This window comes from Chaetodon trifascialis, chromosome 23 (genome assembly GCF_039877785.1).
Source record: "Chaetodon trifascialis isolate fChaTrf1 chromosome 23, fChaTrf1.hap1, whole genome shotgun sequence".
In the NCBI taxonomy this organism is placed as follows: domain Eukaryota; kingdom Metazoa; phylum Chordata; class Actinopteri; order Chaetodontiformes; family Chaetodontidae; genus Chaetodon; species Chaetodon trifascialis.
The window spans coordinates 18,006,388-18,023,299 of NC_092078.1; the positions used below are offsets into that span (position 1 = coordinate 18,006,388).

At 40.1% G+C, this 16,912-nt stretch overlaps 1 protein-coding gene across 1 annotated transcript; it reads left to right on the forward strand.

Annotated features, from left to right (window-relative positions):
- The first annotated feature begins 1,885 nt into the window (after positions 1-1,885).
- On the forward strand, positions 1,886-16,589 carry LOC139351158 (tyrosine-protein kinase receptor TYRO3). The gene is made up of 15 exons (XM_070992893.1): positions 1,886-1,982; positions 3,280-3,341; positions 3,698-4,316; positions 6,712-6,867; positions 7,169-7,501; positions 8,241-8,433; positions 9,496-9,590; positions 9,909-10,022; positions 12,260-12,340; positions 12,423-12,515; positions 13,328-13,449; positions 14,533-14,642; positions 14,966-15,125; positions 15,303-15,439; positions 16,244-16,589. Exons 1-15 carry the CDS (start codon positions 1,895-1,897, stop codon positions 16,587-16,589), a joined length of 2,709 nt encoding a protein of 902 aa, XP_070848994.1. The 5' UTR covers positions 1,886-1,894.
- Positions 16,590-16,912: the final 323 nt, after the last annotated feature.

A 16,912-nucleotide genomic window follows, 5' to 3' on the forward strand; every position in this document is an offset into this window, starting at 1 on the left:
TATTTGTATAGCACAATTCATACACTAGGCAATTCAAAGTGCTTTACAGAAGCATAAAAATCATACATTTTGATTAGAAGAGAACAAAAAAATAAAAATAAAATACAATTAAAGGAAAATTAAAAACAGACACCAGTAAAAGACAATAATTTAGCATTTAAAATGATTAAAACCATTGAGCAAATACATTTACTTTAAGTAAAAACTGTAGCAAATAATAATGTTTTCAACCCTGATTTAAATGAGCTGACACTTGGTGCAGACCTCAGGTGTGCAGGGAGAATGTTCCACAGGTGAGGAGCATAATAACTGAAAGCTGCTTCACTTTGTTTGGTTCTGATTCTGGGAAAACACAATAGACCTGTCCCTGATGACCTGAGAGGTCTGGATACTTCATATGGAGTCAATAAATCTAGAATATATTTTGGTCCTAGACCATTTAATGCTTTATAGACCAACAGTAAGATTGATCTTTGACCTTTCATTTTTGGAAGGCACAGAACCCTAGCCCAAGTTGTAACATAGAGATGGACCAGGAACCTTTTGCTATTTCTGCCTGCCTGTCTGTCTGCCTGCCTGCCCCCTTTGTGCTCTGTGCTCAGGTGTCTACCTCATGCTCCAGCTATGCCCTGTCTGTCTGCCTTGTGACCTACTGAATCTGGATACCCTCTTGCTCCTCCTGGCCTGCCCAATGTCAGCTCAAGCAATTGGATCTCTCAGATCTAACTGTGTTGCTCTGTTGGAAACAGACGGCATTTGGGTCCATATTCTTATCTAAAACCTAACAAGGAGTTTATCATCTCTGACCCTGATTTCACAGGACACAGGATGTGGATGTTTATACATTAAAGTCCAGCTTTCATAGATAAGGAGGGCAAGTTTATCCATAAAGCACTTTTAAGTGCTTCAGACTGGCCAATGAATGCATTTTAAACACAATGAAGAGGGAAATAAAATCAATGAAAGTAACAGAGCTAACAGGTTTTGGGGGCACATTTAAAATCGTTAGTGAGTTCAGAGATGGATTTTTGTACAGGTGACACACACTGCAGCTGCAAACATAGGCAGTTAAACTTCCCCTCACACCAGCAACAAGCATCCATCAATACATGTTTTAGTAATTTAACAGTATGTATGTTAATGGTTTTGCAAAGTGTTTGTTTGTAATTGAAGTTTGTTTGTAATTGAATTGTGGTGAATAGTTGCTCAAAAGCAAAATTTTCCAAAAGTCAGCATTTCTAAAGAAAGGAAGAGGAAGTGAGAAGGTTTTGCCCAACACTGGATTGAAAGGGGTTTGGGCTGGGAAAATAAATCAAATACAAAGAAGACTGACTCACTTTGAACTGGTCACAACTGGAATTCAGTTGGTAACCTCTCATTTCATTAACATTTTAAACCTAGTTCTGAATTTAGACAGATTCATTTTAAATCCATCTTTGCAGTTTCTGGTTTAATGCCAGCCATGTTGCAAACTCTTGTGGAATACAGTGTGATATACAGGGAGTACATAAAGTTACTTCATGTCAGTTGTCATGGGTCGGGATATATCCAGGCCTTCATACCATCTGTTACAGTTTGAGTTTTATTTTGTTTTGTGTATTGTTTCACACACTATCGCTGTACTCTGGCTGTGTTCCAGAGCACACTGTTTTTTTGAAGGAGCAGTAGCAGCAGTGGCACATAAAAACAGGAACTCAGTAGGCGTTGACGTATTTTCCAGAGAGAGGAGGCTCATTTCAGCAAGTATAATTACAACATTCCTCTGACCCAAATCATGAGTAGATGTAAACACAGGCATCACTCATTTACTGATCCTTTGAGGAACTGACCAGCAGGCTGCAGTAGATTATGATTGGACTTCCAGCAAGCTGAAAACATGCTCGTGTGTAACACTATGCTGTGGTGTGTCTGGTCTACTTTAATCCTGTTGTGGATCTGTATGTGGGAAGCTGGTTGTAACATACAATATCAAGCACAGGAGGGTGAGTGATGCATTTAATGTAGTATCTGGAGGAGATGGAGCTCTATATTCCCTTTAATACTTTCAGTATTAAAGGGAATATACTCCACTACATGTATCCGATACATGTAGTGGAGTGAAAGGCACAATATTTTCTAAAAGCAGATGTTCTTTCATATTCAACATATTAGTTCATCTACCCTTTGTGTTTCAACCCCAGTGAACATAATTTTCAGAATATAGTAAAATAAGTGGATTTGTTTTTTCAAGAGGATGAAAAAGTATTGGTAAAATTAAAAAACTGTCCTGAACAAATACAAAACTTTTGCAAAAGAAAGAGTGAACAAAAATGAATCAAAAATATCACGAGGGAAATCAAACTACCATGAGAGACGGCAAAAGTGTTATGTAACAAGACAAGCTCTGCACTGCTTTTTTTTTTGCAGGTATTTGGTCATAAATCACTGGACAACTTAATTTTGAAAAGTCAGAGGATCAAATCAGTAGGATTCATCCTCAGGGGACCATGAATGTTTACACAAAGATTTATTTCTGTCCAGCAGGTGTTGAGATATTTCACAGGATAAGTAAAAACTCGCTCCTGGCTGCTGTCTGGGTGTCACCAAAGTCATCAGGTTTCATCCTCTGGAGCCCATGAATCTTACATAAAATGTCATGGCGATGCATTCAGTTAGTGTAGAGATTTCAGAGTGAGCGGTGGACCAACAGACTTACTGACAGACTGACGCTGCCACGCTGCTCACATAGCTAAAAACTGCGAGAAACATTCAACTTCAAGTCCAACAAAATAAAGTTGCCAAAATTGTTGAAATAATAAACTTTTTTTTCAACCTTAATTTTTGACAGTACACTCAACTCCCTTCTCTTTTAACTCGTATTGATAACCTCAACCCATTTCTAAATAAATCTGTCGTCCTTAGCTCAGCTCTCCTTTAATTGAAATATTCTCATAAGATTTCCATTTTGTGAGAACAAACATGAAAACAGTTTTATATTTCAGAAAGAGGAACCAACCACAGACCCTGAAGACACGATTGCTGAAAACACTTTTGAAGACTTTGCATGCTGAATCAAGAGCAGCCTCGTACAATGTGAATGACACAATGTGATGCAAAGTATTGCTAGCGGCCTGATCTGTTTTGCAGTTTGCTGAAAATGAGCTGCTGTTGTATTTCTTACAGCTGTGCTCTGCCCCGGTTCACTGTTCTGTCAGTCAAAGAAGAAAATGTCTATCATTCAATGCACAGCATGATTCAACACAGTGACAGTGTTGACTTTCTCTCCTCTTCTGTGTTTAGAGGAGATTTTCCACTCTGACAAACAGACCAGACTAGGATGGAAGTCTGACCCACCCACAGAAGTAAGTTGGGTTGCTAATTGATGGTTAAAGTGAACTTTTTCATTGTCATAATGTGATCTGCATTATTTACAGTAAAAATACAGTTTCATTAATCGCTGAATTCTGACATTCATACCAATACTAATTCATACTGTTTTACCTACTTTTTAATACTAACCCTATGTATGAATATGGCAGTTGTTACTGTTTAATCTGGTACATTATTAACAATTCATTCATTTCAGCACTTTATTGACAATTTCAGCCAGTTTGCCACAGGAACAGATTTTCTTCAGAATCAGGATGTTTGTGTGTACCTGTAGTTCTATGCTGCAGGTTTTCACTGATGTTCTCTTGTGTCTTTCCTATCATCCCAGTGGGATGAGATCCAGGTGAGTGTGGGAACACAGAGTCCAGTGCCTGTGCTCCAAGCTTGTGGAAGATACATAACAAGAACTCTTTTAAGCCAGTGGATTGAGCGTAAAGATGCCCACTATCTGCTGATGGATATTACATTTGCCCAAGAAGAGGAGCCATCTGGTCAGCTCAGCCCACTACAAGTTCACCTTTTTGACTTAGATGTACCCATGACAAGATTTCACAATAGTTGGACTGTCCAGGACCTCCAGACCGACAAGCCATTTTCTGGCACATTCCATCCACAGCAAATATTGAGCCACCAAAACCGCAGCCTTGCTCTGAGCCTGGGCTCTGTTAGCCGCAGCGGCTTCCAGGTCGCCTTCTCCTACTCAGGAACATGTGTGCTGGTAACATCCATCAGATTGTACTACAGGAGGTGCACTGACATCGTGGATCACCTGGTCTTGTTTAAGGGGACAGGGGCTGGGTCAGGTCCTCTGATGGGTTCCTGTGTGAAGGGAGCCGTGGAGGTTTCTCCACCTGTTAGAGAATGTCATGTAGATGGAGTATGGGGTCCACTGCTGGGGGGATGTACCTGTGAGCCTGGGCATCAAGTCATGGATGATACCTGTCAAGGTTAGACGAGTTTTCAGCTATTTCATATCTTTCATATATCTAATCGTTTGGCAACCAATCAAGCATTAAAAAATGTATATACATTGAATCTTGTCCTGGCACAGTCAAAACCAGAAAAGAAGCGGATAACAGCTTGCAGATCTTCTGGAAAAAAAGTGTATATTCAGGATTCAGGATTCCCCGAGGGGAAATTGTTTTTTGTAGCAGTGCTCCATACAAGATAGAATTATAGAATTAGAATAAAATTAGAAATAAATAAATATATAGGCAATATATATATAAAAAAGAATATTAATACTAAGAATATATGTAATAACAAATATACTTCACAATAAAATGTACAACAATAAAACAAATATGTATACTGAGAATTGGATGTGCAAAAAATTGAAGTTGGATGTACAAAATTGAAATGGAAAATATTTTTAAATTTACTATATATACTGAACATTGAATGTGCAGTGAAAGTGAAAGTCCAAGGGCCATTCAGAGGGAGGATGGGAGGAGGCAGCAATGATTTCCTGTAGCGTTCAGTCCTGAGTTTTGGTGGTATGAGTCTCTCACTGAACGTACTCCTGTGCCTGGCCAGCACATCATGAAGTGGGTGTGAGATGTTGTCCATGATAGTCCTTAGCTTATTCAGCATCCTCCTCTCTGACACCACCGTCAGAGAGTCACACTCCATCCCCACAATGTCACTGGCCTTGCAGATCAGTTTGTTGAGTCTGTTGGCGTCTGCCATCCTCAGCCTGCTGCCCCAGCACGCCACAGCATAGAGAATAGCACTTGCCACCACAGACTCATAAAAAAATCCTGAGCATAGTCCGGCAGATGTTGAAGGACCTCAGTCGCCTCAGAAAATAGAGACGACTCTGGCCCTTCCTGTAGAGAGCGTCAGTGTTCTTTGCCCAGTCCAGATTATTGTCACTGTGTACCCCCAGGTACTTGTAATCCTCCACAATGTCCAGTGTCGAGCCCATATGGAAGACACTAGACAGCAACAACAGCTGAGATAATCACATGACAAATCCTAATGTAAAGATGTCATATTGAACATTGACACCTGAACTAAATGTCCAATTTTCAACAACAGAGGTGTTTGATTATGGACACATTGTTCTCTTTCTTATCTGCCCTGTTTTCCTATAAATGTTTCCATAGCTGAAGTCTCCTCATTAAAAAAGCAAACTTAACATGTTAACATTAGACAAGCAAAACAAATCAGTCATCTTTAAGTTAGCAAGGATCAGGAAACCAGGAACCACCTCACAAATTCAGTTTGATATACTTGTATATGGTTCTACAGTGTGCAGTAACCTTATTTAACTGAATATCACTACTTCTTTGGTGTATTCCAGATCTTCTGCTTTCACTCTCTCTCTCTCTCTCTCTCTCTCTCTCTCTCTCTCTCTCTCTCTCTCTCTCTCTCTCTCTCTCTCTCTGTAACACATCATTTATGTTCTCTATTCCAGTTGAAGATTGTTGAAGTCCCTGCAGTTGGACAAAGTGGTTCTGTTATCACTATTCACATTACATCTCTGCATAACAAGTAACATGTCAAAATGCTTTCACTCCCAATTCACATCGTCACCTCCGGAAAACCCCTCACTCCTGCAACTTAGAATAAAACTGAGCCAAACACCGAATCATAGTTTGGAAAGGTTGGAACAAGTTGAAAAACAACATTAATGAGGTTTGGTTTTACAACACGTCTGCCCCACGTTATGTACATATTTTCTGTTTTTAAGTGAGGGGCTGGGCTATATTTTGATTTGATTTTGATATTTTGAGTGCATATATTTTTGTATTGTTTTTAATCTTCGTAGTTTATTTTTTTTTTGGTTACAATTCCTAACATTATTCTAAGAATGGAGGGGACTCAAGAACAGGCTGTAATGACAAAATGACAATGAGAAAGATTGAGCTGTCCTGTCCATGTTATGATCTGTTATATGAACTGCCACAGATAAAACAATGCTACCATTTTATTTTTAATCATTTCTGTTGCTGCAATGGCTGCCAGTTAAAATTAGCACCTTGTGGAAGGAAGAGATAAAACAGAGTTGTTTTATGAGAAGTCATGTGCTGACGCAAACAATTTCACAACACCAGTATCATGGCAATATTAATGTCAGATTCTTGGATAGATTATGTGTCTTTTCCTGCTTCATGAACCTCAAATCATGACTTTCACATCCTCTTTCCCATTATCTTCTTCCTTCTCAGTTTCATCTTACTGTTTTTATTTTTACTTTTGACTTTTACATATTTCCTGTGCATTGCTCAACAGATAGAATTCATGGTTTCATGTTTTCTGTACTGAAAAACAAAGCCTTACTAATGTAGGCTACTGACAAACTGACAGTTATGCTATTGTCTGTTTTGATATCCCCAGCATGTAGGATAGGCTTCTATAAACCATCCAATGAGACTGGAGGATGCCGACTGTGCCCACTGAATAGCAGGACACTTGGGGAGGGATCAGAGAAGTGCCACTGTCTACAAGGCTTCAGCCGTCTACCAGCAGACCCCGAAGACCTCGGCTGCACCAGTAAGAAACTCCGACTGAGGTTATTGGAAATAAATGGGTGTTATCCTATAAAAATGAATGTATGGAATTAGACATTTGCAGACATAGATGCCACTTGTCTCATTTTTCTGTGTACATATACTGTTTGCTATCAGGCTAATTTGAAAGATGCCATAATCACATAAAAACTTAATACAGAGGGCCTTTAAATATTGCTACCTTCTAACTGTATACCTTCATCTAGTTTGATCCTAATGACACATATTTCGAGGATTTTGGTAAGTCTGAGCATGTTTTTGCTTCCCTGTCTTGTCCCCCACAGAGCCACCCTCTGCTCCTGTTAATCTAACAGCGTATCATCCTAATGACTCTGTGCTGATAGTGACGTGGGATCCTCCTCATGACTGGGGAGGCCGACAGGAAGTAACATATCACTTCAAGTGTGAGAAGAAAGCAGAGGCTGGGAGTCAGTGGGGGGCATGTGGTGACGACTTGGTTGTCCTGCCAGACTTAGTGGGGCTGACCAGCACATCAGTCAACATCACCGGACTGAACCCACAGCATGACTATAGACTGTCAGTGCAAGCCTGGAATGATATATCCACCTTGCAGGGGGCGCCACCTTCATCCACTGCCACGGTTACTATTCATAGATGTATGTAAGGCTGACTGGATGATGTCAACGCATTAGACAGTGCAGGAGAAGTGGGAGATAAACCTCACCAACAGGAAAGAGACAGCTGGGATTGAGGGCTCTGAGGGTTCAAATATTAAGTTTCTTACTGTGAAGGAGTTGCTTATTGTGTGTCACATTTGAAAGAAGACAAAACAAATATTTCCTCTTATGTAAGAAACACTGTACTTATAAGCAACAAAACACCCCCTTACTCAATTCAATATACTCAGGGGTTTTACTGAAACACCATGTTACCTGATCTGATAGCTTATGGGGGCTAATGTTAGCTGATGTTAGCACACTTGACATAGATATTGCTATGCAACTGATATCACTCAGTCAGTTTGCTAACTTTATGGCTCTTCTTTCCTTATGCTGCCATTAAACTATGTGTTATCACTACCCTGCAATTGCAACTTGGCCATTTTGGGTGCTGTTAAGCGAAGGGTGGCTTAAGCAAAGACACTCAGCACAGTTCATGGCTGAATTTCAAGCCATAAACACACAATTGACAGGCTATCCACTGATGAAGTTGTTATGGTGAATGTCTTAGCAAACAGTTTCCTATTTACACATTGTATGGATTTACATGTATGGAGTAGTACAGCTTTAAGGTTGTGAGCAACACTGGGAACAATAAAAAAAATCTGGAAGTGCATCTTTAAAGTTAATAGAATGTCAGAGATCGTGTTAATTTCTGAGCACTGTTTTCTTCCAGGGAAAGTTCCACCTGTGGTGATCACTGTGACACCAGGATTAAACATCTCAGATCATCAGATAACAGCAGCTCCTCAGCGCCACATTCGCTTCTCCATATGGTTTACAGTTGGTGTTTTATTTGGCAGCCTGCTGCTCATGGCTGTAATCCCAATTGCTGTGTGTGTCCTGCGTGGCAACTACACTAAACTCAGGTAAAGGGACCTTCCACTTCTGCTTTTTTGGCCACCTACCTTAACATTACTGTTGTGAATTTGAATTTGTGCAGTAAATTCTGAGATCTCATTATTTTCTCATCAGTTTGAGATGTTGCAACTGTTACTTGGGATGATAATCAAAATAACTACAGGACATACTGTATCCTGCCTCCACAAGTTTTAATTATATATATTTATATATAGTTTATGTATATATAATTTAATTTCTGGGTAGAGAATAAGCTTGAACGACTGAGGGCTTATGAGGAGATCAATGTGAGGAGTTGCTTTGGTGTTGAATCAAAAAAGGAATGGGTGGAAATGCTCAAGAGCCCAAGAATACAAAGATAATTTCTCACTACTTGTAAGAACTAACTTTGTGTAGCCTGTATTAGTGGTTTTGCTGCTGTTAGCAGCCATTTCTTAATGGAATTTCATGTGTCATGCCAGCTAGCCAGAGCTGGCAGATAGCAGATTGTAACTGAATCTCAGAACAAGTGCACCATGCAAATTTACTGTTTTGACATTGATTTTTCTAACCTGCTACATCTTTGATTGTAAAGGGAAACTGTAGTTTCCTTTTTAAAACTTTTGCAATAACTGTCAGTGTACACAAGTGGGAGGTCTACTAACTGTGCAGTATGTGGGGAAAACCAGGCAGGAACAGAGAAAAAGATAACAAAAGACATTCCACAGTGAAAGGGTTTTGTGTAGAATTTGAGATTTCTGACTTTAGTGCCCTCCAAGAGTAGTACCAAAAAATAAATAAGTAATTTAAGTATATTCTAATACTGTCTGAAGATTTCAATCTTATTCCATTATTTATCAAGATAGTCTTGTATATCAACATAATTTATGACCAAATTTAAAGTTTCAGCTTCCAGTTTTTTTAAGGACAAAATCTTTTTTTTCTAATGACTGGAAACTTGGCAAAAATAATTCCATATTTTCCTACATATGTCAGAACCCTCTGACACAGTTCCAACAGAAGGTGATAGTGACTAAACTGTGAAGACAAATTTACTGATAATGATTAAAAAAATTCAAATTTCTCTTCAGGTCTCCTGACCAGGAAGTAGAACTTTTGCCAATGAATGCTGAATTTTCCTTCAGACGTCCGCAGGAGGTGGAGGCTGCACCCCAGCAAGCCAACAGTAAGAGTCATATTTCTGAACAGCACTAGATCAGGTCTAATATTTTTTGTTTTAACATCTCTCACCCTCAACAACAGAATCCCTCTCTTCTCAAACCAAACGAGCATTGTTTTATTCCTCTGTGGTTGTGCTAACATCACTGTCATGACATAGTGGAAGTATTTCAATGTCAAAGTAATAAGGACAATACTTCAAAAAGAAGAAAAAGTCACCATTTCGTACACAGCATATACTACTGTTACACACCATTTTGACTGCCATGCAAACAAGCTGATTTTAACAGTGCAGGGTGCACAAATGTTTTCCTATTTCTTTCAGTGGTTGAAGGTGTGGCCCAGCTGTTGGAGGGGCTCAGTGGCAGGCTGCTGGCCAGTCTAAAGGAGGTCCTGGTCGAGAGAAACAAGCTCACCCTGGGCAAGGAGCTTGGCAGAGGTCAGTTCATGACACATGAGAAATAACTTGTCTCAGACCCAGACTCACAATGGACCATAGTTTTGCAAAGTCTGCAATAAGGGAAACATGGCAAAAGTCAATAATGCAGACTGGCAAACATACCAGCAGGGAATTCCCCTCATACATGGCCATACTAGTTTAGGTTACCTTGCTCAATATGGGGCCCTAATTAAATGCGAGACCAGCAAAGTTAGGTGGCTCTGTACCTCACACAAAGAGACACTAATTGCCCACACCTGTCCTTGTAAAGGTAGAGAGCTTTTTCTAACCTGATCTACAAGAGTGGTGCTCCAAACCTAAATGTCAGCCCTCACACTCAGCTGGGGAAATCTTATTAGTTTTACAGGTAGGCTATTTGGTCAAAAACCAAAATATTGGACAAATTGAAATTTTGACATAATCATGGCAGTGATGAAAATGAAAAGGGGATCATTAAAATTATTACAACTCATGCTGGAGGGCACATGACTGTCTCCACCAAATTTAACACCCATCCAGTAGAAGTTGAGACATTTCATTCCAAATCACAAATACCAACCTCATTGTTCTGCTTGAGGAAAGAGGACATTACCAAAGTCATTAGGATGCTTTGTGTGGGAGCTAAATGTCTGTCTTTAGGATTCGTCATCTGAGGACCATGAATCAATCAATCAATCAATCAATCAATCAATCAATCAATCAATCAATCAATCAATCAATCAATCAATCAATCAATCAACCAACCAACCAACCAACCAATCAATCAATCAATCAATCAATCAATCAATCAATCAATCAATCAATCAATCAATCAATCAATCAATCTTTATTTCTATAGCACCTTTCATACATAAAAATGCAGCACAAGCTGCTTGACAAAAAATAAAAACATAACATGGCAATATAAAAGCAACTACCCCTCCCAACACACCCGCAGACATACGTCATGCACACACCCACCCGCACACAACCACACACGTACACATACCCCCACACACCCACCCCAACGAAAATGGCAGGGCACTGAGGCATCATGAGAGGAAAAAGGAAAAGGGAAAAGAAAACCACCTACGGGGAGCTCATCCGCACTGCGAAGGATCACCGGCCGTGGCCACAGGGAGCGCCGCCGCAACAGAGACCCCCGACCCAGACAAACCGGGGTGGACTCCACACGCAGGGCAGAGCCCCCCAGTCTTCTGGGCCCGAGGCGTCCCCAGGACGACGCCCCGGCGGGCAGACCAGACACCCCTCCCACTGCGGAGGCCCCCCATGAGGAGGCACTGGAGCTAAAACCTAAAAGACAATAGAATAAAAAGACCTAGAACCTAAAAGACAATAGAATAAAAAGACCTAGAACCTAAAAGACAATAGAATAAAGGACCTAAACCTAAAATTGAATAAGATAAAGGACCTAAGAGCTAAAACACAATGTACCCGGATAAAACATGTCTGAGTTAAAAGAGTCTAAGAAATCAATTGAAAGCTAAACTAAAAAGGTGAGTCTTGAGCCTTCTTTTAAGAACATCAACAGTCTCTGTGGTCCTGATGCACTCTGGCAGGCTGTTCCAAAGCTTCGGACCATAGTGGCTGAATGCCACCTCCCCGTGGGCTTTGGTCCAAACCCTTGGAACAATCAAAAGGCTGGTGCCAGAGGACCTCAGGATCCGCGAGGGCTGATATGATAGAAACAGGTCAGATAAATAAGATGGCCCAAGACTATTTAGACACTTGAAAACTAATAAAAGAAGAAAGAAAGAAAGAAAGAAACTAATAATAAAAAAAAAGAAGACAACAATACATCCAAATTTTGAATTTTTCAGTCTCATCTAAGGAGTCAGAAAGACTGACTGACATTGCTAACCTGCAAGCCATAGCTGAAAACTGAACTTGTGAGGTGGAGTCAGATTTTGGGATATTGAGGCCAGAGCCAGGTGCAAAAATCTTTACGGAACTACTTATTTTTAGGATATGATAATATAAGCGTTGAGTGTACAGGTTTACCACAGGAGTTCATTCCTTTCACTATACCATACCTTAGTACACTCTCAGCTAGGGTATTGATTTATAAAATCAGCAGACAGACTTCTCTGCATTGAAAACCACTGTTATTATCATCAGTCATATTGTTCAAAACAAAAAGCCTTGTTAAAAAAAAATCAGACATCCACTATTAATAAATATTTCACCTGGGAGTTCAAGTGACTGATGATATTCAGTCCTTATTTTCTATTCTACAGGAGAGTATGGCTCAGTCTATGAAGGTGTCTTCTCCCCAGATGAAGGCGGGGACATCAAGGTGGCTGTGAAGACCATGAGAGGTGTGTACTGAAACTCAAACCCTTTATCTACTGTTGATTCTACTATTTCATCTTCTCAACTTCTTCTGTCCCACACATCTAGTTGGATTCCACAGCCAGGAAGACTTGCATGAGTTTCTGAGAGAGGCAGAGATCATGCAGAACTTTGATCATAAAAATGTGGTCAAACTGCTTGGTAAGATACGCCACTATTCACCACTTGAATGCTCCACTGTCCAGCGTGACTGTACTAACATGTTCATTTAGGAATCCATTGCATGCTGATCACTCGTTAAGTTCTGGACTGGGTTGTCATTTTGAGAGGCAGGTTTATTCTACGAGCTTTAAGTATTCTGACTTCACCTATTTTTTGGCCATGTTCGTCGAGGGAGGTGTGAACCTAAAATTGAACACATCTTATGTTCTCTTATTGAGTTGCGGGCGACAAACACTTGGGGGGGTAATTTGAGAGATTTTAACACAGTTTATCATCTTTCCCTTACCAAGTTGCTTTTGTTTCTAAAACTAACCTAACTATTATGTTGTCACATCATAAAACAGATCTATTTTTCAATGGTGATATATAAAAAAGGCACAGACAAATGATGTCATCCTGATCATCATCATCCTGACATGAACATCAGAGCAGAAAACACTTGTGTGTACTATGTGTCATTCTAAAGACACAGACACACAATGTGTTTTGTCTCAAACACTTCAAAAATTAAATGCCTTTATCATTATCATAGCATTATTATGACCTTGCACTGTTGCCACCTGTACTATCTCAAATCAGATCTGATGAGACTCCAGTAAATTTTGCACAGTTTGTGTCTGGTTTCAGAGGAAAAGGTTGCTGATTGTCTCCTCTCCTCTCCTCTCCTCTCCTCTCCTCTCCTCTCCTCTCCTCTCCTCTCCTCTCCTCTCCTCTCCTCTCCTCTCCTCTCCTGCAGCAGCCTTGTGAAAGATTATAATAATTAGAATAATAATATTGTGTTTGTCCTGCAGGGGTCACTTTACAGAGAGAGCAGGACTCTCCTCTGCCTGTTCCTCTGGTCATCCTACCCTACATGAAGCATGGAGACCTGCGCCGCTTCCTCATTGACACGCGCTATGGCGATATTCCTATGGTAAGATGCAGCCAGCCCCTGTATGTGTAAATACTGATGTAGACAGGAGGACAGTTTGACATTTGACTCCCATAGAAGACTGGTTTGAGAGTATTTTCTCTTATGATTAACAGCATGAATAATTCTGGTTTGTTACAGCTGTCTCTTGTTTTTATGGCTTTGGCCATCCTTTCTTTTGGCTACAATAACATTGTACTCAAGTAATTGCTAAACTTAAGTCCAACAGGACAAGAAGCAGGAATAATCAATCAGATAGCTTGTAAACGTAAATGTTTTGTCAACATTAAATGTCCAAATGTGTTACTGACCATGTCTGACTGTTCCTCTTTTCCCCAATGCCAGAACAAATTTTTCACATGACCACATTAACTTTCAAAATCATTACATTTTCTGAGCATGTTTATGTTCCCCCGGAAATTTTACCTTTTGGATTTTGGACAGTCGATAGTCTTTATAGCCCTCACAGCAGAATATAGAATTTTCACACAAACTATCTCATAATCAGAATCATAAGGAGAATGGAATTATGACTTTGAGCACATATTATGGCTCTTTCAGGGTAGTCATTATTTACATTTACAAATCGATCTGGCAAATCTGCATTTGTGGATCGAAGGACACGCTTCATATACCTGTGTAATTTTGAGACAAATATTCTGCTGTTTTTCCCTGCGTGGATGTATGCGCAAATCTCCGTGGACATAGATTTCTGTCAAAAATCAACAAACACAAAAATATTTTTACTGTCTCCACAACGTTCAACTACCCTGTGTTTTCTCATCAAAATGAATCAGGAGGTAGTGTTTCTAATGCAGCTATTCACTGGTATTTCAATGTGGGGTGCAATTAATATTGTAGCCTGTAGAGGTCCCTAATGGGGCTTTAGACTTGTAGTAGACCTCGAAATGAAAAGTGTCTTCCTGAACAGTACAGGTTCATACTTTTCGAGTTGTTCATGGCATCATACAATACTTGTACATCATACATCCATCATTCACTTTATCATCACCCACACAACCACCACAACACAAACATGATCATACCTGCATATTTGTATATTCAAAATACAACACCCTCTTCCAGTTTGTGCCCCATCAGAGTCTCCTGCGCTTCATGATTGACATTGCAGCAGGGATGGACTATCTGAGCTCGCAGGGGTTCCTGCATAGAGACCTGGCTGCACGCAACTGCATGTGAGTCCATCAAAGGGAGACACTGAGTGGGGGAGCTTGAAATCAAGGACTCCTTGTTCATATAAGACTGCGTCTCTGTCCTAAGCGATTGGTATTCAACTATGGCTTGTATCTGGGAAGGAAGCTGCTTAAAATTTCAATAAAGCAAAGTGAGGGGCTCAGAGGAGACAGTGTGTGTGGGTGTGTGTTGGCAGAAAATATAAACACGGTGTCGGAACTCTCATTTTGTTATTTGATCTGACTCCAGAGAGCAGTCCCTTGTCTCTGCTGATATGCAAATGACCTTTTATTTTTATTTTTTTTTAAACTTTTTGTATACACAGGCTGGGTGATGACCTTAGGGTGTGCGTGGCTGACTTCGGCCTGTCCAAGAAAATCTACAGCAGCAATTATTATCGTCAAAAAGTAGCTATCCGTGTGCCAATCAAGTGGATGGCCATGGAGAGTTTGTCTGAGTCTGTCTACACCATCAAAAGTGACGTGGTGAGATCCGTCTTCTGTAGTACACCACTTTATCATGGAGAGGTTTTAGGCCTCAGTCACATGATAAACAACTTTGAAAGTAGAGATTAGCTTCGGATTTCTTGATTGTGGCACCTACTGAATGTCTGGATTTGTACAGTGACTGTAAAAGCCTGATGTCCTGCCCTGTCTTCTCAGTGGGCATTCGGGGTGACCATGTGGGAGATTGTGTCCCGGGGAAGGACTCCATATCCTGGAGTCCACAACCATGAACTGCTGGAGCTGCTGCTGTCTGGACACAGGCTCAAACCACCTGAGGACTGTGATCACAAACTGTGAGTTCCTGTACTTGTTCAAGGCCTTTTTTCCCTTCTGTATTGTGATGAGAAATATTTTGAAATATTAACAGAAAGCTGGGGGTACAAGTGGGCAGATGGCCAAAATCATTTTATTGTTTTATATGGTGTAATTTATGTGTATATATGTATGTGTATATATGTATATATGTGTATACATACACACACACACACACACACACACACACACACACACACACACACACACACACACACACACACACACACACAGAGTATATGTTATATTGGTAATAAAAAGCATTAAGTGCAAATCCAGAGAAAAGATCCTATAAGCCCTAGTAGACAGTAATTTGTTAACAGCTGAAGGAAAGGCTTTAACTAATAAGGAGAGGAATCGTCCCTTTAAATCAGTGAGAAATGCTCATGTTATATTTTCTATGGAGAATTTAAAGGGCCAGTTAATTCAAATTACAAAACAACAAGAAGCATGTTTTAGTTTGGTATCTTTGCATCCATACAGATAGTTTTGGCTTTATTTGTACAGTTTTTGACATATCTATGTGAGATGTGTACCTCCACCCAATACATGAAGGTGAATGGAGTGTTTGTAGTAAAAATCAAGAAGTGACTTCAAAAAGAAATCAATCAGCAACACCTCTTTCCAAAAACAGTGACCCAGTACTCTGTATAATGCAGACAACATGTTTTATGTCTACTTCTCATTTTCACATTTCTCAAATTGTTTTAAGCCATTGCTATAGAGAATATTATTGTATATCAACAGCATTCATACCTCACCCTGCCTCCTCCATCTCCCCCCAGTTATGAAGTCATGTGGAGCTGCTGGGATAAGGAGCCGACCCGCAGGCCTGGCTTCAGGGAACTGGGCCAGACACTGAAAGGTCTTCTGTTGGAGCTTCCGGCGCTGGAGGCCAGCCAGGAGGCCAGCTACATCAACCAGGTCCTGGAGGTGGCTGCTGCTGCAGCTACCTCTCAGGATCCACAGACAGACTCTGCGGGAAGATTGGAAAATGTCTACCTACCTTCTCCTGTGGGTGCGGCTGCAGCCAGAGAAGAGGATGTGGAAGTAGAGGATGGCTACCTTAAGTGTCTTACTAGCTCAGCTGATAAAGGGGATAACACATCAGGGGATGATACACTTTTTTAAATGTTTTGTATATCAGGTTGTGTATATATATATATATATATATATATATGTGTGTGTGTGTGTGTGTGTGTGTGTGTGTGTGTGTGTGTGTGTGTTTTGTATCTGTTATTAGAAAATATTTGAATGTAAGTGTATGGAAGTTAAGTTCTGTCTGGGGAACTGGAAAAACTGACAAAAATGAAATTTTTATCAGACTTTTTTCTTTTGATGTTAAAATTATTATGATTATGAGGTCATGAGTGAAAATGTATCAATCATTTAAAATCATTTAAAACAGTCACTATCTCATAATTCTCTTTCAAAAAGTAATGTAATCTTGTAAT

What these genes read in the sequence shown, in the direction of transcription:
- LOC139351158 (XM_070992893.1), top strand. Translation starts at nt 1,895, where the DNA reads ATGCTGTGGTGTGTCTGGTCTACTTTAATCCTGTTGTGGATCTGTATG. An exon ending in CGAAGACCTCGGCTGCACCA is followed by an intron (nt 6,868 to 7,168) that starts GTAAGAAACTCC and finishes TGTCCCCCACAG; the next exon opens with AGCCACCCTCTGCTCCTGTT. An exon ending in CACGGTTACTATTCATAGAT is followed by an intron (nt 7,502 to 8,240) that starts GTATGTAAGGCT and finishes GTTTTCTTCCAG; the next exon opens with GGAAAGTTCCACCTGTGGTG.